At 50.6% G+C, this 24974-nt stretch overlaps 1 protein-coding gene across 1 annotated transcript; it reads left to right on the top strand.

Annotated features, from left to right (window-relative positions):
- The first annotated feature begins 1485 nt into the window (after positions 1-1485).
- On the top strand, positions 1486-8696 carry POU2AF1 (POU class 2 homeobox associating factor 1). The gene is given in 8 exon segments (XM_050714993.1): positions 1486-1510; positions 2756-2883; positions 3277-3319; positions 3407-3678; positions 5074-5345; positions 8458-8617; positions 8620-8656; positions 8659-8696. Coding segments are annotated over 8 exon segments (975 nt in total).
- The last annotated feature ends 16278 nt before the right edge of the window (positions 8697-24974 follow it).

Below are 24974 nucleotides of genomic sequence, written 5' to 3'. Positions count from 1 at the left end.
TCCCCACCCTATCTCTGCAAGGAGGCTCTCTGCAGTCAGTGCGATGACTCAGGGACAGGACACTGCCCGAGAGGGACGCTTCTGCCTCCCGTGCAGTCTGCACTGCAGCTCCTATTTGCTTTGGCAGAGCTGATGGTTTTGCTCAGCATAAACAGCAGTAGCAACGTCTGACTCTGAAATGTTCTCAGTAAAGTACAGATAAATCATTTCCAAATGTAAATAAATCCCCTATAAGACCAGGAAAGCACCTTTGGGATGGTCTTCATTTCAGACCTCCTGAGCTCATTCTCAGAGCTCTCAGTACAGCTCATGCCACAGCACTTTTTAGCACTGTCTTCATTAGCACTCAGATAAGTTAATATCAATTAAAATTTAAAAAGCAAAATGTGAACTGTGTTAAAAACCCTTGTGGATTCTCGCATGCAGAATTAGTGACCTTCATTCCCATTGGTAACTGCATTTCCAAAGCCACAAGCTCTATGAGACTGCAAGTAACCCAAGGTGAAGTCCCACAAGGAATGTCCAGAGAAAGCAAATGCAGATCATGCAAAGGCTGAAATGCCATCTCCTCCAGCTACTGCTTTAAAGCGTGGAATTTTCCCAATATGCTTAAACATATTTTAGCATACAAACAAAGAAAACAGTTCAACACATAGTTGTAGGGTTATCTACCACCAAAGGTATTTATAATGGCCTTTCAAGATTTCATGATTAAGTGGTATGTAGTGAGGCAGAAAGAGCAAACTCAGTAGTACAGCACAGTTGAAGGAAAATAAGTATTTCATTTCTGGAAGAAAGTAAAGCAGAAAGGTTTATTCGGTTAAATATTTTTGAGGTTCACTTAAAATATTTATATTTATACTCAGTTTTTCTCCCTCCAGGAAGGTGTCACAGAAATATCTAAGTGTGCTTATGACTGCATGTAACTGGAGGAGATGATCAGAATTAAAGTGATTCATCTTGTTCTGTGGTGCGAAGCATCCACACCTTGATCAAAAAATTGGAATAAATACTTCCAAGGTGGGATAATGCTTGAATTTTAAGGTTTGAGCCAGATATCCAGCTGCACTTCATAGACCAAAGGCCTGTTGCGATCCTTAGGAATGGGGACTTATCAACCAGCGTGTTTACAAATCAAAGTGCAGTTAAAAGGGGCAGGTAGCGAGTCCTGCTATCGGTGGTTTTACGAACACGGGGCCTTCCTGAGCTTTGTTATTCTCTGGCCTCCTCCTGCTGTTAACTGCCTCCAAATACTTGATGTAAAATATGGCTCAATAATACCGGCTTACGAAGTACTGGGCTTCCTCTGCTTTCATTGCCGCAAGGCTTTGCGATAGGGCTTTTTATCTGGCTCCGAGCTTTACTTTTCAAATCGAGGTCTGAGAGGTGCTGTCAGTACAGCTGTCCGTGAAGCTGTGTGCTGGCCCAGCTGGCCAGGCCACAAACCTGCTGGGCAGGCGATGAACAGCTCTGTGGAACAGAGGCATGACTCTGGCCCAGGATGGCACAGGTATACCCGCCTGTTCCCAAAAAATAGATGTGCAGACATCAAACTAGTGATGGGTTAAATGGCTTTTGAAATGAGGGTGCTTCTCTGATTTGGTTGTGTTTGTAGCTTGCTTCTGAGCACAGACTATAATGTATTTCTCTTGAATATCTGATCTCTACTCATTTATGCATCTACCTGGCCAGCATTTAAGTTATTTAATATGCTGGGTACCTGCTGACCGATCATTATTATGTGCCTGTCAGATAAAGTCAGTCTGAGTTGTCCTTCAAGTGGATGTAAATCACTGCGCTGCGAATCTGTGGCACTGAAGCAACGTAAAGCAGATAGACAAAAGTGAAGTCTCAGGAGGAATAAAACAAGCAAGCTATTTTTGCCAGAAGCCTGAAGAAATCAGAATATTGTGCTCAGGAGTTAAGGGGGAAAAAGTAAATAACAAAGTGGAAAATCAAAATTAACACACTGCAGCCTCACTGAAGACAGCAGAATGAAAGGTTCAGTCTAGGGACAGTTTGAGGAATAGCAGCGATTGTTCATTGCCCCTCTCTTATTTTTTTAATCTAGCTGGTTGATAACTTGTAAAGAGGGACACCCTTGTGCATGTCCCGTCAGAGTGTGTGGTTCACCACTACCGCTCTCGTGTTTCACACACATAAGAAATGTGTCCACATAGAGGTGTAGGTTTATTGATAGCCATCACTTTTAGGAATGGAGCATTATCCTCTGCAGAGCAAGTGATCCCTTTTCTGTGCACTACATCCTCCCTGGCTTTCATAAACGTCTAGAGTGATGCAGTTATTTATTATCAGAGCGTGTTCATTACACCCTGCACCTGATGGGGCCCAGCTCCTGCAGACCATGGCAACACCTGCCTGTGTGGTGGGGACACCGCGGTCTGCTTCCAGACCGTCCCCAGCTCTTCTGCTTTCTGAATGCCCTTTGGCAACAAAGGGGCTGAATCCCTCAGTATTCCTGCAGCCAATTCACAGCTGGAAGGAACTGCAAGCTTACTTAATTCAGGTTGGGTTGTCCTCATGATCCATCCGTGTGATTGCAGCATCTGAGCGGCAGAGGCAGAGAGGAGACCTCGTACTTCACCTGTCGGCAAAAAGATATCACGAGCTAAGAAATGTGCACGTACACTGCCGTGTTGAGAGCACCCTGCAGACTAGGGGCTGCCATGGGGATTTTGGCCTTTTGAGTGGCAGGAAAGGAAAATAAACGTCACCTGCATCTTTTTTTTTTCAGCTTCTGCTCCAGAACAACAACCGCAGCCTCGCCCATACCAAGGTGTCCGTGTCAAAGAGCCAGTGAAGGAGCTATTGAAAAGGAAACGGGGAAATGTTCACAACACCAGTACAACGGCAGCTACAACGGTAGGAGAAGAAACAAACTCAGGAGGGAAGTTTTTCTTTGGTAGCTAAATGATTGACCAGCCCTGGCACCAGCTGGCAACACTTCGTCAATGAGAGAAATCTTGGAGGTAGTGGAGCCTCACGTTACCTGGAAATACCATTAAATAGATTTTCAATTAAATATTATAGATACATTTAATGCAAATAAAATAAATATGTTTTCACCTTTAAGGTGCTGAGCCCCTTCAATCACCATTGACTTAGTTGAAGGGGGAAAGTGCTTTGCACTTGGCAGGATCTAATTCCTAGGAACAAAAGATGGCTTGGGATGTAAGCACACTCAGCCCTTCTGAGAAGGACTTGAATTTAATGTTTATGGTTTTAATCCCTGGATGTTTTTCTTCTCTTTTCTAGGTTGTTTTGCCCCATCAGACGCTCCCTTCCTATTCACCAATGGGTAATGATTTCCTGCCTTTCTAAGTGTTTGTCAGCCCTGCTGCAGGGAAAGCACTGGACTGAATTGCGATCCTCTCCTATTTTTCAGGCCAGCCTTGCATCGATATGGATGGTGCTGCCCCCGCGTTGCCTGTGACAGATGAAGGAGCACTCTGTTCTGGCTGGCTCTCCCAGCCCTCCCCCACATCCTTGCAGCCTTTAACCCAGTGGACCCCTTACCCTGACTACGTGTCCCACGAAGCAGTCAGCTGTCCATATACCGCCGACATGTACGTGCAGCCGATGTGTCCCAGTTACACGCTGGTTGGACCTTCCTCTGTTCTGACTTACACTTCTCAGCCGCTGATCACCAATTTTGCAGTAAGTCCAAAATCTCTAGGTATAAATGATGGCCAAGTCCCCACCTCCCAAGAAATGTCACGGGGAGTTCAGGATGTAATTTGTATAACTCAGTTGTTGTAACATCATTTGTTCTTGCATCCATGCCACGTAGTTATACTGTAAGCCCTTCTGTTCTGTGCTGGGTATTGGAGTGGTTTGAGGGGGACAAAAAGCTGCAGTTGTATTAAAATCAGAGACCCCACTGCCATTTCTCCAGCTCTCTGGAGTGCTCCTGCAGCACTATCCTCATTATTAACACACGTTTGTGCTGTTTTCCTGGGAAATGAGTCCTCTCCCACCAAGTCAGCAGCAGGGCTGCCATTGCGCTGCGTTTGTTCAGCTCTGTGAACAGTTATTTACTGTAGGGGAGTATCGGACATGTTACTTTTACTGTTGTCATCATTTCCAATTTGAGGAGGTGTTCTTCAGCTCGGATTTGCAATTGCTGAGAAAGCACTAGTTCTGACTGGGTTTACTCAATAGCTGATAAATGCTGTCGTCTGGACAAGTAGTTAGGATGCAGTCTCTCCAGAGATCTGAGCAGTTTTCAGGCGATTTTTCGCTATTTAACTTTGTTAAAAGTTCAATAGTTAACAAACTTTTAGAAAAGTAAATGGAATTCTAGGAAGCATCCACTGGGTGGACCAGGAAAATCACTTGGTGATAAGTTTATCAAAAATTGCTATTTAAAGATGAAAGAGCAAGGCCAAAATAGCACCTACATGTAGCAGAATAATCGGTTTCAGGTTGGACAGAATCTGTTTGGCAGACCCAAGATAAGTCCTTCTTCATTAGGGGAGACAGACAATCAAACTCAACCAGTTTTTTTTTCCCCTTTAATGTTTGAGCTCATCTGCTGAACTAGGCACACCAAGTCAGCAAATGGCCCTGCCAGTGGCCCTCACTGTTGAGGAAGGGTTGTCGTTTCAAACCTGGCCCCGTGTTAGCTGATGGATGGGCTCTTCAGCACGGGTGCTCACGGAGGCCAGAATTAACTTCCTTCAGTCCTATGGCAGCAATGTTCTTGTGCCCATGCGTTCGCCTTGCAAGAGGTGCTGCCAGCGAAGGCCGCATTCAGCGCAGGGTGTAGCTGTCTCATGGGCTTACCCTGAGGGTGGGAGCGGGAACAGAAAGCTAGAGGGAACTTGTCGTGAGTGTGAGCTGCTGCTTGAAAGCACCTGGGACACCCACAGCCACCGCTCTCATGGGAGCCAGCGTGGGAAAACTGTCACACTGGTGTAAAGCTTTACCCAGAGGGACAGGAAAAGGGATGTTAAAAGTGAGACCGAGCATCCTTCACCTCATTTTGCGTCGTCCCCCTGCCCCACCTAACCAATTGTTTGATCTCGTTTAATTTCTCTCTCACTTTAACAGCCCCGAAGCGCCACCCCAGCCATGGTGCCGCAGCTGGAGGTGTCGGATCAGCAGCCACCCCTCACGTACTTCCCATGGGCACAGCCCCTGTCCACGCTGCCGGCCTCCACCTTGCAGTACCAGCCAGCTTCTTCCACGCTCCCTGGGCCCCAGTTTGTGCCCTTGCCCATCTCCATCCCTGAGCCGGCCCCCCAGGAGCTGGAGGACGCCCGACGGGTCATCGGCACGCTGCCCATTGAGAAGCTGCTCCTAGAAGACGAAGACAATGATACGTATGTTTTAAACCATGCTCTCTCTGTTGAAGGGCTTTAAGTTGCACATCTGGGGCCTGATCCTCGCTTACTCAATGCTCCCCTTGGTGTCACAGCGAGTTTTGAGTACAGAGGAAAGCAGGCCGGGGGGTGGGGATGGGAACTTACCTTGGGATTTTGTTGTCCACCTCTAGCACGCCGTGACTTGTGTGTGAAGTGAAACTTGCTTTGTCCTGGGGCCCGGCACAAGATGTCTGTGCTGTCACAGCTCCTGCCACCTCTCCCAGGCAGGCTTCCAGAGCTGCATAGTTCTTGTGCTCAGCCTCAGCACGAGGTGACTTTCATCCTCAGACACAGAGCATGGCCTAAAATCAATAACCCGTAGCGTAGCGATGGCCAGCTGTAGTGTTTGGTGAGGGTACCTTGCCTGTAAATATTGGCAAGACCTTTTTCAGAGGACCGCTTTCTAGAGCTCATTGTGATGCCCTGTATATGTCTTTGCCCTGTCCATGAAGGAACCTCTTCCTGATTTAGGCGACTAGAAAATAATTTGGGGGCCTAAACTGATACTTTTCTTGTCCGAGTTGAATTGTCCCTTTGAAAAACAAGAAAATATGAAGGGAATGTTTGTTGTACTGGTGCAGATAGATGCATCGGCCTGAAGATGGAAAGCCAGTACAGTTGAACTAAGTGGCAGTGCAGGTGGACAGCCCTGTGCACAGAGCAACCCAAAGCAGGCTAGGTGAAACGTCTGATTTCACGGGAAGGTGAAACTTGAAGGAAGGTCTCACCTTGTCTATAACTGGAAGACAGACACATAGGTGTGGGACAGTGCTTTGGAGTCCTGGTCTTTCAGCTGCAGAATGTTTTTGGACTCTAAACTATCCACCTTCAAGACGGGGGGCTGGTTCTGTGGCTGGCTGGGAACGCTGCGTGTTCCACCAACGGACAGGTCCTGGCCCACTGAACTCACCGGGAGTTCTGCCTGAATCAGGATTGCAAGACATGGCCCAATATCAGGAGACGATTGAGAAGACAGGGTCTTCCAAATTCTGGCCTTCGGCCTAATAACAAATTCATGGCATTACTGTTAGCTGGCAGTACTTTCATTTCTTCTGTAGCATTTGAGCGTGAAGTTGGTGATGTGCTGAGACAGGGGACCTTAGTGACCTCTCTTGTGCCTTACTGCTACGGAAAGTTTCTCCGCTGTAGTTTCCCAGGTTCACAGGTGCACACGTTTGCTTTATGGCTTTCTGGTTTTCTTTCCTGGAGAATGAGTAGCTTTACCTTTTCCTCTGACGCAACTGTAAATATTACTGCTGATGTTCAGGAGTGCCATGCCACAAACAAACATACCTGCAGGAGATGTACCCCCTTCTAACTTTGTTTATTGTTTTCTTTAAAATGAGGGAGTCTTGACTGATGAACACAATTTCTCTGGGTTTTTCTGCTTTCTAAAGCCCAGGATCCATAGGTGATTTTAGTGTTTGCAAGACTATGCAAAATAATTTATTGCACTGTTTATTACCTGGTGCCCATCACTCCGCTTGCCACCCAGGCAGTATTTCAAGTAACTTTACGGTTTATGCCTGAGTGAGGTTTGCAAGCTCACAACAAAAGTCTTGAGGACTTGTAAGCATATTTCATTGTTTAATATTAACAAATCTGGTAGACATGAGCAATAGATCATGTAAGTGATCGTAAAGTCATTCGGAAATAGCAGTAGTTGAGGCGCATTGACATTAGTGGCTTACATTTGCAGAAAAACCCAGCAAAGAAATTAATCAGAAGGAGCTTGGTTCACCACTGGTTACTCCAGTTTTATAAGCACAGAGACATTCAGTAGGTAAAGCTGGGGTAATGCAGCTGTGAACCAAGCCTGTGGTTGCTAAGATTGCTTTTAAATTTCTTTCACTTCAATGTATGTAAATTCTGTGTGTGGATATAAAACAAAGATGAACTGTTTCAGAATTTCTTTCTGGGTTGTTCTGGTTTAGAAAAAGACAAAATCTTTTCCAATAAAGATCTACGGTAACTTTCATATGCCTAGAGTGTTTTATTTCCTGTCCAAAAGCATAACCCAGCATTGGTTCAGCAGTTAGTCAGTTCAAGAACTATGTAGAGGCTAGAGCCACAGATCAGCTGTTGGGCTTTCTGCTCATTTTGCACATCAAGGCAGACTAAAGAGGAACCCCAGGGTCCCAATGTGGCTTGGAAGCAGTATTTGCTCACGTAGTCATTACTCACACAAGCACTCCTGCTGCTCGGGTGGTAGTTTGATCCCTGTTACCCTCCATCGGTGTCCCTGGGGATGTGAGTGTGCAGTCAGAGCTGATGCTGAGCTTGACTGAAAGCTAGACCAGCCAGAAAGCTGCCTTTCTACTGCCTGAAATTGTCAGGTACGGCTCTGGGCTACAAAGTCACCTGGGGAATCACCCCAAACAATCACCCGTTGTTTTCCCCTGGACAGAGGGGAAAAGTGCACAGCTCCCCGTGCTGCCAGGCGTGCCTGGTGCCCTGGAAATGGGCCCTGGAGAGGTGGAAGTGGCACGTAGCTCTGTGCAGTTCTCTGCAGCTCCAGCCGTAGCATTTCCCACATCGCCATGTCACCAGCAAGCCTGTCACTGCTATGGGACATGACAGCTCTGTGTCTTATGCACAAGGTAAGGACCTGGTCCACCCAACAGCAGTTTTAATAGAGTTTAACTGGCTCAGTATACAAACACCCTGTTAGGAAGAGGCTGTTTGTACCTCTGGGTGGTGAGATATTACCAGTGCATCACCCCAAACAAGTGAGAGCGTGTAATAGAGCATGCTGGGCCCCAGCACAGGGCTTTGGGGAGGACTCAGGTACCTCCTGGCACAGGGGCAAATCTCACACGGAAGTGCTGAAGTGGAAAGGAGACAGCACGTCCAAGTTCAGGAGCGCTGAGGGCTCTTGAAAGCAGCACTTATTTTGAGGTAGGAAGCCCTTTCCTGGGGAGTGGGTGATTTCAGTGTCGAGCCCTTGGGACTTATGGCATGGTTTTGGGGGCACTCTGGGTATAACCCCCCCCAAAGCAGCAAAGATACCTTGTAAAACCGTTTGCTCCCAGGGCCAAGCAGTGATCGGTGTCTTTATTTACTGTCTTAGAATTCTACATATTTATGCAGCTAAAGGTATGAGGGCGTTTGCGTTGGCAGCTGCAGAGCGCATGAAAGAGCTGCGAAGACTTGATGCCAAGGAACACCGAGGAAAGGTAACGCGGACCATCTTCTCCTGCAAACTGTAGTGTTTGGGATGGGCACAGACTTTGCATGCCTGACAGCAAGTGATGCCATGAAAATCCACCTCGGCCTCTCTGGTACTGCAGAGGAAGCCTGGGGCAGTGACATGCCTTGCTTAGGTGCCCCCGGCAGATTCTGCAGGTTAGGTGGGATGAGGACGGGCATTATTTCTTTTCAGCCCATGGTTCACTGAGTGATCTAAGATAACGCTGCTCCTGGAAGATGCCAGCACGTTGGCAGCAGTCTCTGAGGCTGCGGGTTTTGTGAACAACTGATTAATGCCAGCAGTGCTGCACCTGGCATAAATAATGTTTTGAAAATGCTGGGCGCGGGTTGTCAGCCAAATTAGGGCTGCAGCACACTAGAGGGAGCTCTGAGGAGCTGAGAAATGTCCCCTCTGACATGACACCGTGGGTCCTGATACATGGCATTCGGAATCTGCCTGTGAGCAATCTTTGGCTTGTGCACCTTTGGCCTTCTAGATACCATTCAACCCAGTCTGCCTCTCCCTTCCTCTCTCTCTCTCTCTCTCTCTCTTTTTTTTTTTTTTTTTAATGATGCTTCGGCTTCTAGACTCTCACAGTTTATCTGCTGTGCTATTTTCAGACTCCTCTGCTGGTGGCTGTCACCGCCAGGCAGCCAGCTATTGTCTATGATTTGATCCAGACAGGAGCAGATGTCAGTGCTGTAGACAACAAGGGGCAGTCAGCCTTGCATCTCGCTGCAACGTACGGGTATGCCCAGGTTCTGCAGGTAGGAAAAGCTTTTATGGTTTTAATTGCTAGCAATATACGCCTACATTAAAGTCTCAATAGCGGTGTCTTTAAATAACAATCTCAGAAGGTGTCAGTAAGCAACGAAGACATACAAAGGCCTCTACTTCCATCACTGTGTTAGGAATTGTCTCCCTAGGATATTCCTGTTTTAGGACTATGCTTGCAGCTAACATCAGCCTCTGTTATGGAGGGAGTAGCTGTAGTTTATTTTGGGAGGGAAATAAGTTCTTTTTGCAGACCATGGCTCTCAGCCTGCTGATGCAGGCCAGGCACAGTAGGCTTAGGCTTGAGCCCTGAGCACTGTTCTGATGCCTGTGTTGGAGCAGGGTCCCCAGGGGCTGCAGGCAGCTGTGGGGTGTGGGGAGAAGAAGCACTAATGCCAGGCCAAAACCCTCTCCATGAGCCCAGTGTCATCCAGGGGCGAGCAACAAACCGTGTCCAGGTTCAAACCAGCTGAAGGAGGAGCAGATGTGACCCTGGAGACGGAGCCAGAGCAGGCACAAAATAAGGCACTTTTTTCACATTTAAAGCAAAACCAAGAGTTGTTCTGCTCCTGTACAGGCAGAATCTTCTAGAGCTTTCACAAGCCACCTGACCAGAGGGAGAGACATACATATGACCATACCTGTAGGATCATGATCATCTTGAGTAACCCTTAGTGCCCCCCAGATCTTTCCATGGACAGGGTCAAAATCTAAGCAGTGTGCCAGCCAGGCTCTGACAGCCCCAAAGAGCACATTGGCACAGTAGAAAAGACACTGTGGGCATTTTGGGGAGGGATTACGTAGCACAGCTAAGCGTATTGGCGTCTCTTCATTGTGTAGCTTTTGGCCATAAAATAGAATTAAGAAAATGTACCAGCCTTGATTCGTGTCAGGGCTGCCTGTAAGCTCTGCCATTGCAGAGCTTCATGGCAGCAGCAGGGCTGCCGAGGAGTTTACCTGCGGGCTGGGCACGGGGCACGGCGTCCTCTGAGGATGAGGAAAGTGTCGGTGGAGGTGCTGCAGGATCCCTGGCACGCTGGCGGTTTGCTCCAGCATTCATGAGCTCTGCCTTGCACACATCCTGCGCTAAGTCCCGAGCAGGCAGTTAATGTGTAACGTCACGAGTTCCTTGGAAAACAGGTGTTTCGTTCAATGGGGACAAGTGTTTTACATTCAGATGATTCCATCAATGCCTCCGGAGTGCCTTATGGTAGAAATGCATCTTTTTTTTTTTTTGATACCTGTGAAAGGGAATGAGAGGAAACAAGGAAAAATACACACAGCTTTGCTTCTCGCTGGGGTCAAAGCCATGCAGTGCTACAGGGTTTCTTTTGTTTTGTTTTGTTTTCTAATGGCTTAAGCATCTAATCTCTAATCATCAGGCAGCCCAAAGCTACTTGTCAATATTTGATCTGGATATATTATATTGTTGTTATGATAAGAGAGCACAAGCCCTAACGTTCCTGGATAATCCTCATGCACCTTGTCCAACTTGACGAGGCTCTGGATGAGTCACGGTGCTGCATCCTCAGCCAAGATGCTGCAATGGGAGCAACTCGCTTGATTCACTCAAGAGCAAAAAGTGCTGCTCTGTAATAATTTAGGCAAGGAGCGACCTGGCTCTTAGAGAACTAGGGAATATGATCATCTTGTGCCACCCTGAATGTCCCTGTTAGGAAATAGGATTCACACAGCCAAAAATCCAGTGTCAAACTGCTTAACTGGCAGTTAAATTATAATTTTCTCTTTTGTTGTGTATCACACACACACACAGCTTCTGTTAGATCTGGCTGATTTTAGCCTGGACAATGTTCTGCTGAACTAAAATTCTCCTTTTCCATTTCTCTGTCACTTCTAGGTTATACTGTCGCTAGGTTTTCCTCTTGATTTAGAAATGAAGAATTTTGAAGGTGAGACTCTTTGTACAAGTATTTTATTGTGATGGTAAAAAAAAAAAAAATCAGGGATCGGAGAAGGATGTAGGGCCTTAAGAATACACTTACATACGTTGTCCCTGCGAGCCCTTACATCCTCTCTTTACATCATTATCTTCGCTAGGGCTGTCGTCACCTCCCTCCCTCCCTGTTTTCCAGGCCATACCCCCCTGCACTGTGCCGTCCTGGCCCACAACGCCCTGCTGCGGGAGCAGGGGCACCCAGGGGTGACGAAGGAGCAGCAGGAAGGTCTCCAGCACCAGAGCGAGGAGCTGGAGACCTGCATCCAGCTCCTGGTGCAGGCGGGAGCCTCCATCTACAGCCGGGTAGGGAATCGCTTCTGTCCATCCCTCACTCGTCCCCGTGCTGTTAGTTTGTACGAACTCTGACCTTGTGCTGCATTCAAAATATCGAATTGGAGGAGGAATGAACTGCTGGCAGAAGGAGCAAGCCTGTTTCCCTCGCAAGGGACTGGTTGCAGAGTCAGCTTCTGCCTTTTGGGGTTGCTTCCCCGCAGCCTGAACCAAAGGCTGGGCATTCAGACAGCCCCTGCAGGGAAGGAGGTACCTCGGTGCTGCCCGTGAGCTGCAGAGCTGGCCTGGACGCCTTTCTGCGGGGTTTACATAATGGCTTTAAGTTGTTCTGCAGGATGTTTATGGTGCTTTGTTTTGCTGTCTGTAATTAGGACGTGAAAAGCAACAAGACAGTTCTTCATTACACAGTCCAGGATGCGAACATCTCCCTGCTTAGGTACTTCCTGGAGCTGAACGCTTTCAAGTCCAGGGATTTTGTCAACAGCAAGGTGAGTCAGGAGGTGCCGGGACGGGGTCTGTGTGCCAATGTCCAGGCAGAGGAGGTGCTGAGAGCACCGAGCTGCTCTCAGTGGGAGGCTGCAAGCACATGGAGCTGTTAGGGGACCTTTGGGGTCCTGCAGAAACCAGACGCTCTTCCCACACTCATTTTTCTGGAGGGAAAAAAGCAACAGTTCGTGAATCTGAGCTTTTATTTTGCCCTGAAACTGCATTTTCCAGTAAATGGGCACCTCACCTGGAAATGTGCTTGAATTGCTATGAAACACAGGCGCCTCTGCCAGCAGCAAAAGCTGACAGAAGGAGAGCAGCTAGGCAGGGAAGAGAGGGACGTGGGAAGTGGTTACTTGAGGAGGAATGCGAACTTTATTACGCTAGGCTGAAGATTGAGAAAACAGATCTGCAGTGATGCAATGGCTTGCTGTTGGCAGCAAAATGACAGCGAGAGACGGCCGTTGAGGGCTGCGTGTCGGTGACCTCTCCTGTCGGATGTGCCATGCGCAGCGAGGGACAGAGCTCCGTTTCAGGGAAGGGAGATGGGAACTTTTCTGCCTCGTTCTTTGCAAGTGTTCTGGCTCTGTTTGTGCCGGGACACAGATGGGTTATTGTGATGGCACTAAGTTAGAGCAGGGAGAAGCCAAATATTTACAGGGCCCACAGAACTCTAACAGCTGTCAGGAGCAGTGAGGGAGGACAGCCAGATGCTGCTGGCAGCAAGGCAGGGGCTGACCTGGGCCGGCTGAGAAACCAGCTCCCCAGAGGGAGCCAGGAGCCTGGGTGCTCTGGCAAGTGAAAGATCTCTGGCTCTGGGAACTCAAGATGCTAAATGCCTGGCTTTAGGCACTCCGTATAGCCCCACTTCCAGACCTGAAGATTTGTCAGTGTCGGTCCCTGAGCGCAGTGTCCCTGCTGAGCCATCCCCAGGTTGTAGAAATCAAGCTCGAAGCCCTCCCAGCGCTGCTGTTACCACCCGTGCTGCCCCCCGCTTCACCTCGGAGCAAACAACAAGCGGTGACGCTATCTTGTAGGTGCATCGGCTGCACCCCTCCTCCTGAGCAGAAATCCTGACATTCCTGCGGGTGGCTGAGCCATCACCCTGCACCCGGGCTGAACTGCCCCCCGCAGCAGGACCGGAGGGTGCTGCTGGCAAAAAATCCAACCTGAGCAGGGAGCACAGAGGGAGAGGAGGAGGCCAGGGCTCCCTGCGCTGAGGGGGCAGTGCATTTGCTTTGCATTTCAAGAATTTCGCAGGCTCTCAGCCTTGCATTCCCCAGAGCATCCACACGCCTGCGTCCAACAGAGAGGAATCGAAAGTTTGCTGCCAACTCCATTCTGACCGGGAGGCAGAAACTGGGTCGCTTCACATTTTTTCTCCCCCTACAGACTTCTGTTGGGCTGGAGGAGAGAAAAGGTGTTTTTCTTTGTGTGGGGGGGGTAATTGCACTGGGGTTTTGCTTTTCTGTGAGGTGAAAGGCCTTACGCTGTCTTTCACTACATTCTTGCTGTATCTTTTAAGACCCTCTAGGCAGGTGTTATCTTGTCCGTGGGAGTCTGCTCTTGTCTCTTGATCACAGTCCTGTGAGAGCTCCCTGCTGCGATAGGATCGCTTGGAGTCTCCAGTCTTGTTGCTGAGACGCCTGGGACAGTGAGAAATGTAACGGCGAGGCTGGCCGGTCCCCATCCTGGCGTTTTAGCTCTTCCAAGTATGACAAGGAGAAGAAAATGGGGATGCTGTATTTTGGCTTCCCTGGCTCACCCTCTGCTTTCTGTGGTTGTCTCATTCCAAATCCAATTCCTTGGGGATTTTACAGTGAGAATAGCACTGAGGGCTTTGGGGTATTTTTCGCCTGAAGGGTTTCTAGAGCCCAGATGTTAGTGCTCTGAACTGTCGTCTCACGTAAGTCCCATTAAAGTCAGTGGAGAGGCTCCAAGCTCAGGCATTGCCAGATTGCCCTGGTCTCAGCCTCGTGCCTGGATTTGGAAGCCATCAAATGCTTCTGCCACAAAGATGCGGCAAAAAAAATAATAGATGTTTCCTTTTTAATGAGAAATCCTATAAAGAGTTTGTAAACTATCCCTGGACTTTATGGGATGGTAAAATCGACAAGGATCTGCTTGTTCAGGGCTTGTAAAAATGCCTTGACTGAGAATAGTTGTTAAGATTTCCATCCTAATGTCCTGTTTTGTTTGGTGCTTCCATGTCCCCCCCGTCTCTCTGGGAAGCAGACCCTGAAAGCCCAGGCATCCCTTTCAGCACTGTGGGCGCAGGTTGCGCCCAGCCTTTCCAAGCGCTCGGGAAACGTGTGATCGCCTCGGAGAGGAAAAAAACACGCAGCTGCCGCCGCGAGACCTGGTGCAGACTAAAAATACCTCGCCTCCTGCGTGTGCTTGCGAGCTCCTCCTTGCTTAGAGCCGTTACGGGTCATACCCCAGTGGGCAGAGGCGCGCGTTTGGGGTGCCCCAGCTGCAGCCCCCGCGGGGTGCCCCGCACCCTCTGGTGGCTCCGCAGCTGGCCTGAGGCACAGGGCCATGCAGGGACACGGCTGCTGCTCCTCGGCCTTGCTGCTCGCTTGCCTGGCACCTCTCGGAGCAGCTCTGGGTAACGCCAGGGGTCTGGGGACCTGGGGGGACTCGCACGGTCAACGGGGATGCCTGGGGACGCACAGTTCAGCAGGGGCTGAGTGGGGAGGAATGCTGCTGGTACGGGGCTGCTTGTTAGCCCCGAGGTGCTGCTGTGGCCAAGCAGCTGTACCCGCGTATCAAAGCACCCCAATCTGTACTATTTCATCGCACACAGAAATCTAAATCCTTGGATTTCCTCAGTGAGCAGCCATACATGGGAAACACAGAACGGGGATACTCTCTCACCTCCGGTTAGGAAATGGCGTGAGGTTTCTTCATCTCTTTCACAAGTCTTCACTCCCAGGGCAGTTGTAAGCAGGTGGTACGGCTTCTCAGAAGGTTTCTCTTACTTGTTCTTCTTCACCCCTTGCATTAGGCTCACGGCAACACAGCTCTGCACATGGCAGCTGCACTGCACTGCGACAAGAACCAGAAGGAAATCATCCAACTGCTCCTCGACCACGGGGCAGACCCGAGCATCCGAAACTTGGACAACGATCAGCCGATCCACATGGCTCCTTCTGGGAAAGCCGGGGACCAGGTACGTACCCGACACGTCTGCTGTCTGTCCTTCCCCAGGGAAACTGAGGGCATGTCCTGGCCAAGCTGTGTGACGTGGGTCTGAGGGTATAGGCTGGGGGCTCCCCACTTCACTAAATCCCAAATCAAGGAGCCCAAAGTGGGCATTAGCAGGTACTCCAAGCACATCTGGGGAGATATCGATGTATAGTTCTTTCACAATGGCAGCAAGACTCAAATGAAGATCAAGTTTCATGCCTACAGGTCTGAAAAGGCTCCTGGAGCTCACTTTAGTCTCCAAAATGTTTATATGTGCGTACGTATTCATATGCATGTATATAATTGTGTGTATATGCATCTGCGTGTCTGCATGCAGCCCATGCATGCACCCACCACAGTTTCACCTGGTACATTATAAACTTTTACGTTTTTTGGCAGATCAGGCATTTGCTGAAGAAAGGGAAAATTGCATCTGCATTTATTTCCTGCCGCCGAAATGCCAGGTCCTAGGTTGCCTGCACTTTCCGGAATGGTTTCAACTTCAGCTTGCTGATCGCAGAAAGCCTCTAAAAAAACCCTGTGAGGACGGTTAATCAACATGTCTGTGCCCCTAAAATCTTTAATCCCGAGTGGGATGACAGCATTTCTCAGCCTGTGGCCTGGGGACTGTGAGTAGCACGTAAGATACCAAGAGATGAAATTGGAAATGGTTGAGAAGTTTATTTTGTAATAACCCTGTTCCATAAATTAGCAAAGATTTGGAGTACAGCCACTCTTTGGTTTGGTGGCGGTTGAAACCCCGTGGTGGTGGCAGAGCACAAGGTGGTCCTTTGGCTGTAAAAGGTTGAGAAATGCTGATCGAAGACATGCTCACCCTGTGCCTCCTGTTAGGTCCTATACAGAGGTACCGGGTGAAATGCTGAAGCCTTTGTGATGTGCAATTACCTCGATTATTCCTGCTATCTGGGAATGCGTGAACCTGAGCGAGGGAAAGGACTGGATGGAGGAGGTCAAGCTAGCCTGGGGAGCTTTCCACGGCATGGCACGGCCGTATTCCCCCTGAGGGAACAGGCATCTGAGCTCAAGGCCTCCAAGGAAGGGTTCCTGCAAGCTGCTGCTATCCCGTTTCTCAGCACTTTGTGGAAGAAAGCTGAATCAGCTGCCCATTGCCACTGTCTCTCGCCCCACCCCGAGAAAGGAAAGCAGATGCTTGAAGTGTGAGCACCTGGGGCAGGTTCCGAGCAGCGCAGGTCCGCGTGGCTCCGGAGAGGTTCCCGGGGGAGGGATGCCTCTGAGATGTCTGATCTGATCCCAGAATGGCAAAGAATAATGTTGTGAGAGCACCCCAGAGCAAGAAACTCAACTCCCACCGGAGCTAAAGCCTGTCCTGGAGACGGAGCCTTCCTTTGGGATCTGCAGCAGCTTCTGGGGGGGTCAGGGCAGAAAACCTTAAGCCACATGGGGCTGTACAGAGGGTCAGAGGGCAACGTGGCCAGTGCTCTCCTGTTCCCACTCCTACCTAAGGGGGCATGTTAGTAAACTCTTATTCTTTCTGTGAAATGATTTGTAAATTGCTGTGCAATCAGCTGGCAGCAGTGTCTCTGCCGGGTCAATAGGAGTGGAGGTAAATGCCTCAAGGGAGTGAAAGCTGTGTTTCGATAACCCTTGCACAGAGGGTGCCTCATCTCCAGTGCACGTTCTGAATTTTGCTGCTTTCCTAGTCTTGCACAAGTTATTTTTCTTCTAACAGGGCTGAACAATAAGGCGAAGGGCAAACCCCTTAAATCACTGCAGTGATTTCCTTGATCTGACTAACTCAAAGAGACAGGGTTCTTAAGCACTTGTGGGTCGTGCAAACCTGGTCTGTTCAAACAACTGCTTTTCAGGCTTGAACAAAAGCTCTTAAGAAACGCAGGTATCCTGATTAGAGATCTTCTGACGTCCCCAGCCCTCCTCCTTGCTGTTTTGCTACTGCTTCTCACTACATCACGTCGACAAACCTGCCAACATCCTCTGACAAAAGAGCAGACGTATTTGCATGTGTTTGCATAAATTTGCATGCATCTGGGCACAGGCCATCCAAAGCATGTGCTTTCTTACATTGAAGGGATGCTGTAACAAGCCCCAAATCGAGTGAGAACTACATTGGTGATTGCCCAGACAAATGGTCAATAAATTATCTCTTTCTTGATCTCGCTAGCAATGGAACTGTAAAACCGTGACTGGCACTTGGCAACTGAGGCACCCAGGAAGATGTAAAAAGCTTTGTGCCATCTAGAATCGCCTGGGAGGTGACCTGTTGTAGCAAGAAAATAAATACACGAGCTGTTTTCTAGACTGTCTTACATCTTTGTTGTTTCACCTGCCTGCCGTTGGGTGTTTAATGCATCAGGGGCTGTGTGAGCACCACCTGCAGAACATCAGGGAAATATCGGTCTGGGGAGGGAGGGAGGGATGTGGCCCAAAGCAGCACCCTGTGCCCCTCGGAGGTGATCGATGAGATTTGCAGAGGGAAGGTCTCCTGACTGCCGCAGGAAGGATTTAGTGTCTCTGCAGACATCCAGAGACCTGCTCTGAAGCCGCCCACGATCACCAGGCCGTTCCTATTGTCTTTGGACCGGGTCCACGAGACAGCTGGCGGCTGCTGCCTCCCCCTGCACGTAAAACACCTTCCCCTTCCCTGCCCAGCCAGCCTGCTCCTGGCCTGCGCATCAAGAAAATCCATTTGGGGGCTCAGAAGTGGCCTCCGTGTTAAGTCTGTGCTGGGGTGAATTTTGTTGATTTGAGTAGGATCTTTGTATTTCAAATGTTTTGTGACTGCTTAAGGGGAATGTACCTTGTACAAGTTTCGCAGCAGCACTGGCGGCGTGATACCCCTTTATTTCCACAGTTTATCTCTTCCTACCTGTGGCTTTGGGTAAGCTGCTAATAACAAAGGCTCGTTATCACTAAACAAACGTGCTCAAGTGGCACCATGGAAAAGTCACCAGTGGTTGGCAAGGAAAGCTTTGTGATCAAATATTTTGTGTAACTGGTTAAGGACCTGAAAATAAGAACCTTTCATTTTAATTTTTTTTTTTCTGTAAGTGCAGCTTACTTCTGGAGTGATTCCTGGCTTTTCTAAGAATGGGGTGATCCTAGCTTTTGCATGAGTGCATGTTTATGTAGGCTGGCAGAAATTCACCTGGCAGGGACTGACGAAAGGGCAGCATTTTGGTAGTGCGATGCCAGTTCTGTTAGAGATATGGCACGAGCTATTGTCACTTAATCTTTTTTTTTTTTTTTTTTGGGGGGGGGGGAAACGGGTAGAGGGGAGGAAAGAGGGGAAAGAATACGTCCCTCATAGCCAGAAAATCCACAATCAGCCCTTGAATAGCCCTCCTCTGTTGTTTTCTTCCTTTCTGTTTGTAGTCAGTCCAGGAATTCTTGTGTCAACAGTGAGCAAGCTTTAACTTGGCGCTGCACGTGTCACCTGGAGCTGTTGACACAAAGCCGCGGAACAGCATCTAAACCGTGTTAGCAGTCCCTGGCATGGGAGGTTGCAAAACAATTGTAGAAGGAGCAGCAGAGAAATGGGAAGTGGCTGCAAGGGACGGGGGACAGCGATACAAGCTGTTGAAGTCCCAGGTGCATGAAGACATTTTGATGGAAATCTCCCTGTCGCATCAGGGCAGCTGGAAATTCGGAGCAGCTGGTCCCATGCGGCACGAGGCCAGTAATTGTTCAGTATCTGTTATCTCTACGAGCACACAGCAGGCTCCCGGCGCAGACCTCAGCCACCTGCTGCCGCAGACGCATGGCAGCCCAGAGGCGAGCCCGGCTCGATCTTTCTGGAGGCCGCTTTCTCCCGGGGAGGCTGCTTTTTTGCCCGGTTCTGGCCTCATCTAAAGAGCCGGGGGTAAGGATGGAGGTGCCCGGGGGGTTGTAGCCCTGCCATTCCCAAGTGGTTGAGCCTAAAGAGCAGCCACAGGCTCAGTGACACAGCCAGAGGCTTTGCACTGAGCGGTCCTCCGGGGAGATGCATGGAAACTGCTGCTGGCTGTGCACATCTCGGCCACCGCCTGCTGATAAACGTGCGACTGCCGATAACGTATCGGGCTCAGATATCCGCCCCGCGTGCAGGTGAGGGAGATGATATCGGGCTGTAGCTCAGCTGACGTCCCTGCTGGTGTTTTTTGGCAGGTTGGGATGCTGCTAGCCTTGTTGTGAACTGTTAATGTAGGCTCTCTCCTCGTTTGATGCTCACTACCCATTTGATGCTCACCCATTTCCACAAGCTGCAGGAGAACCCCTGCTGCCAGTCCCGCTGAGCTCCGGCTACCGCTGCCAGCCCACGGGCAGGATGTGGTCACACCATTTCCAGTAGCGGCCTCAAATATCTTGCCTCAGCCTTATCCTCTTGGGGCTGTTTGATGTTGGCGATAACGAGCTTTGGTGCGCAGCTAAACCCGTGCCCACCCCACGAGCATCGGGCGGGAGCAGGAGCGAGCTGTGGAGCAGGCTGGGGGGGCACGGGGAACCCCTGCAGGCTCCTGAGACCACATTTAGGGGCTGGAGCCTTTCGAGCGCTGCTAAAATAACACTGCCAGTGTCTGCACAGGGGGAATCGCACCTCTAACTGCAGCAAAGATGCAGCTGCTGACTCCTATTCATAAGCTTTCTGTGACCAAACGTGTTTAACGCTTGGGCCAGCTCTGAGATGAGCTGGGTAAAAACAGGGGAGAGGGGAAGTCAAAGTAAACTGCTTTGTGTCAAAGTATTTTAAAGCAAACTTTGCGGGGGGAAAGCTGCTACCTTACACAAGGCAAGGGACCTGGACGCTGGGAAGGTTCAGCTGGGTACACGTAATCTCTGCGTGGCAAAACTGACACCCCCTGCCAGCGACCTGTTTTCCGAGGAAGGGTGGGGGACAAGGTTGGATTAACTGGCATTACCTAAATATTTTGAAAGTTCCATTAAGAACTGTTGCTCTGCTCTTAGTTCCTCATAGATTTCACGGGGTGGGGAAGTTCTGGTGGTTGGGTTTTTGGTAGAACGGAGGAAACTTCCCTATTTGCCAGGCAAGCTGTGCGTGTCTCGCATCCCCAGCCACTTGGGCAACATCAGCTCGGGGGGAGGAAAGCTTTTCAATTCCCTGTGGATGTGTCTGGGGGGGAAGATGAGCATGCAGCTAGCTAAACCGGGTCTTTGCCTTCATAGATGTAGCTGCTTTTTTTTTTTTGTGTGGATTTAATATGGGAAAATGCTTTTTGCTTTCCAGCCTGGGTGCTCAGCTGAGAAACCAATGGCTTGGCAACCTGCCTCACTGAGTGGTGCTGAAAGGATGTGAGAGGGAGAGCATTGGAAAGGTCTGGGGTTATGCAGGAAAACAGGGAACCCTCAGTTGTGATAACTTCCCTATTATACACTTAAAAATAAATCATTTAGCTCCTGTTCAGCTGGCTGTGGTGAAAGGAGAAGACCTGCTATCAGCAAACTCTGCTTTCCTGGGGAAGCCAGTGCTGAGCAGCAGCCGAAGGTGCATGGTGCTGGATTCTACCCCTGTGTGGACCCAAGCGGCTTTTTCTCACATGTGGTCCATGCGCTGAGGCAGCTTGCCTGGAAAACATCGGTTTTCCAGCTCTGCAAGAACCACCCGGGAATTATCGCAGCAGCTATGGGAAATCTCAGAGCTGTGTGTGGGCAGCGGGCTGGGTGCCGAGGGACCCGCTGCTGGGCAGGGGCAGCAGGACTTCAATGACATCAAGTCAAACCCTCACCTTTGTGAGGACAGGGCCGGGATCCTCCGTCATTAGCAGAGGAGAAAAGCACGTGAGTAACGAACGGGCTTCAGCGTGAGTACCAAATGATTTATTTGTACTAAAAGAGCTGGCTTAATGATGTGTTTGGTAAGGCAGCTTGGGATCTCCTAAAAACAAAACAAGGAAAACAACATTAAAAAAGCTGTGCCTGCCTGTAGAAGACAGGAGGACTAATGTAGTGGCAACATCGTGTAGGAGATGTGTGAGTAGTGACGGATGAATTGGACCGTGCGAGGCAGTGCAACTTTGCAGAGTTCGTGGGCAATTAATCTGGTTCGGGCAGAGCAGAAGCGCGAGGCCCCGCTCCCATTAGCTGTAGCAGACGTCCCAGCTCCTGTCCCGTCGGAAGAAGTCGTCGGCCACGGGCGGGAGGCAGTCCAGGCAGTCCGTGCTGGGGCAGGGGAAGAACTGCGGGCCCTTGGTGTCGGCGTGCTGGGGGCCGCAGGCTGCGCAGCAGCAGGCAGGGGCGGCGTACGGGGACGAGGGGTGGCAGGGCCACTCCTCTGCCGGGTAGCCGTGGGTCGCCGCGTCCAGAGCAGAGGGTGGGCCGTGGGTCAGCGGGGTGAAGGGAGGCAGCTGAGGGGGAGAGCAGCTGTAGGTGAGAGGGCTGGGCAGGTCAGCCGAGCTCGGGGGTCCGGCAGCCTGCAGGTGGAGAGGGGAGAGAAAGGAGAGAAAAAAAAAAAAAAAAGAACAGGGCGGTTCAGGATGTGATCTGGGGAACCCGCGGGCACCAGGGGAACGGGCAGGACTTCTGCACTGCTGCCCTGCCCTGGAGGGGCTGGCCACCCCAGGAGCTGGCAGTTCCTTTGACACTGGTGCTAACAGGCGGCTTCCCCGCGAATTAAACAGCTAACAGGAACTGGGCTACTCCGTACAGGACATCTGTAGGATCTGGAGAAGGGACATCCCCTTTTCTGCAGCCTCTTTAGGCTTTAGTGCCCTCCCTGTCCTCTGCTCCCAGGCAGAGGACCACGCCAGCAGCCCGTGTTGCTGTGGCTGCACCCCGTGCCCCTGAAGCAGTTTTCAAATCTTCTGGGACGGGACTCCCGGCCCCAGCCTCCCTCCGAGCACACCTGCATGCCGTGCTTACCAGGCCCTGGTTGAAACAGAGCGGCACAGGCTGGAAGGAGTCCGAGATGTAGTGCGAGGGCGTCTGGAGAGCGCCGAGGGCTGGCTCTAAGGTTGCCTCCGTCTGAAGGTAGGAGTCGACCAGCTGCTCCAAGTAGCTCGGGCTTTCCTCGCAGGAGGGGCAGTTGGAAAACTGCCACGATGGACAGTAGTTGGGAGCAGAAGAGATGGGTTCTGCATCAAAAGGCGCTAGGAGGGAAGGTAAACCAAGCAGTAGCAGGTTATTCAGTGCCTGTTTTCACAGAGATTTCAGGACTCTCACACGTTCGGTAGCCCTTTGGATTTAGATACGGGTGAGATATGGCCAAAGGTCCGTCAGGTTCAGGCTGGATTTTCTAGGGGAGCTGACACTAGGAGGAAGATACTCAAAAATATGCAAATAATTGGGAAGTTTAGTCCCCTTGGAAAGCTCCATGTCTTTAAATACTGCCAGAAACCCTCCTGCATCCAGCTGTTTCGGACAGGGATGTGGCTGGAAGCTCCCTCTAGCTCTTGCCCTCTGGCTTCACCCTGAAGGCGAGCACTCCACAGCCCCGGGCAGCGATGTGTGCTGCGGGGTTTGACAGGCACCCTGCCCTTCTGCCTCACCCAGCCCCCAGAAGCAGGGTGGCTGCGTCTGCAGGAAGAGCGGGGTAACAGACGAGTGATTTACCCTTTTAGCCTCCACTGAAGCAAACAGAGAGGAGATAAACCCCCGGGCAGTCAGAATGGAGCAAGCTGGCGATAACACGGCTTTGCACCCAGAGGCGAGAGCACGAGTAGAGCAGAAACGACTTCAGAATGATTACCTTTTCGTGCTGTGCTCAAATGTGGGTAAAAGCAAAGCCCTGAGCACATGGAGGGGCGAGGTCTGGAGGCAGCGGGGCCGCACACGGGTAGAGTCACTCAGTCGGAACCGTGTGCAGGCTCAGGGTGGGAGCGTTTAGCGGGATGGGGGGGGACGAAGTGAGGGGCACCCAAAATACGTAAACAGATGGCAATTTACCAGCCTGGAAGAGCTTTAGCGTGGCTCACATTTCTGTATTAACATAAGCAAATTGATTCCCAACTATTGATGATTTATTCATTTCCTTGTCCACACAATGTATATATTCACACCTGCCAAACCCTTCAGGCCTCTTTGCTTTGGCCGCAAAACGATTGAAGGCTCTGAAAGCCCAACGGGCTGTTCCCCCAGCCCTTCCCCCTTTGCCTGGATGTTCACCTACGTGAGGAAGGAACTCTTTGTGTTGCTGAAAACCTGACACTCCTCTGGCTCCTGCCAAGGCTGCCAGGAGAGCAAGAAGAGCCAATGCTGCTGGGGCTCAGCACGGTGCTGCACAGCACGCCGGCCCCCCAGGAAAGCAGCGCTGCTCCCTCAGGGATGAGCATCCCTCCTGGAAGGGGCTCTCCCTTCGTGCCGTGGGAAAAATAAACTGCATAAACTGAGAGCATTTGAGTGTGCCGGTGTAGAGGGTGATGTGTACCCTGCCGGCCTCTCGGCATCCTCATCTGCATTTCATGGGCTCCGTTCAGGTGCTGATTGGCTGCACTGCTGGTTATCTGGCACTGCCTGCCTGCACCGAGGGCTGGAAGGTCTCTGGGCTCTGGGAATAGTTGGGAAGGGACATGCGGATGGGTTTTGTACCAACCTGGGTGAGGAGGAGACACAGACTCCGAAAACTGGATGCTGCCGCTGCCCCACGAGACCTGGCCAAAGAGGAGAGAAGAGGAGGGTTTGTAGATGCTGCAACACAGAGGCATTTTTCTGCGTGCTGAGGTAAGTCAGGGTTTCGCTTCAAGCTATTTATGTAAACCTTATTTACCTCGTGGCTGTGGCAGTGCAAACCTCCCTAGTATTGACAGAGCAACATTAGCCCACATAACATGATTTTCCCCTGAGCCTATGGAGATAATGGTGCTGGAGGAGCCCAGCACCAACCTGGTGCAAAGGAGAAAACCCAAAGAACTTGTAGGGATAAATATGATTCAGAGCGAGCCACAGACAATTGCAGCAATAGTGGTCTCAAAACACGACCACGGGCGACTGCAGGTAGCCCCAGGGCTGGGCTGGCTCACGGTGGTGATGCTGATGCCCATTGGGGATCCAGCTCTGCACCCCCGTGGAAAGGGACAGGCTCATTTTTGGAGGGATATGGGAATCCGAAGGTGACAGGCCAGCGTCTGTCCTAGGAGCCTGACCTGCCGGAGGGGGGAGAGCCACCCAAAAGCAACAGGAGTGTTGATGCTTGTTTGGGATCAGAATCTACTCTGCAAATGTAAATTCTTTCCCCCCCTTGTTTTAATTCACACAGATTTCCACTTTATTTCCTTCATTCAGAATGGTCTCTGGCTGATGGCTCATTTCCCTGCTAACAGCTTCCTATCCCCAGGTTGAATTCATTAAGCAGTGGCTGTTCTGGGCTCTGACAGCGCCTGCAGGGCTCCCCCTGCTCGCTGTGGCTGCGGACCTGCACCGCGGCAGAACTTTTTGGGTCCAGCTCCCCAACAGGCAGCAGCTGATCCCCCCCTGGACAACTTGGACCTTTTCAGGCCACAAAGGGAGCCTCCTGCACTGCCACCTTCTCCCTTATCCCTTTGCGGGCGAGATGAGCGCTGCATCAACTTGCAGTGGGAAGCACAAACCAGATCCAGGCAGCCCCGTGGCTGCCGGTAGGGAGAAGGGACCCATTTCCAGAGCCCAGCAGCTCTGTGCTCGGATCACCCGAGCCTCTCCGTCCAGCCTGCAGGCTGATCAGCTTTCTGTGCAATCAGCTGCCGCCAGGCACAGGAGGTGGGAGATGAAATCTGAAAACCATCCAAAGCGGCGG

Source organism: Cygnus atratus, chromosome 22, assembly GCF_013377495.2.
Source record: "Cygnus atratus isolate AKBS03 ecotype Queensland, Australia chromosome 22, CAtr_DNAZoo_HiC_assembly, whole genome shotgun sequence".
Lineage (NCBI taxonomy): Eukaryota > Metazoa > Chordata > Aves > Anseriformes > Anatidae > Cygnus > Cygnus atratus.
Note: the sequence above shows the minus strand (reverse complement) of the source record. Positions and strands in the feature narration are given on the sequence as shown.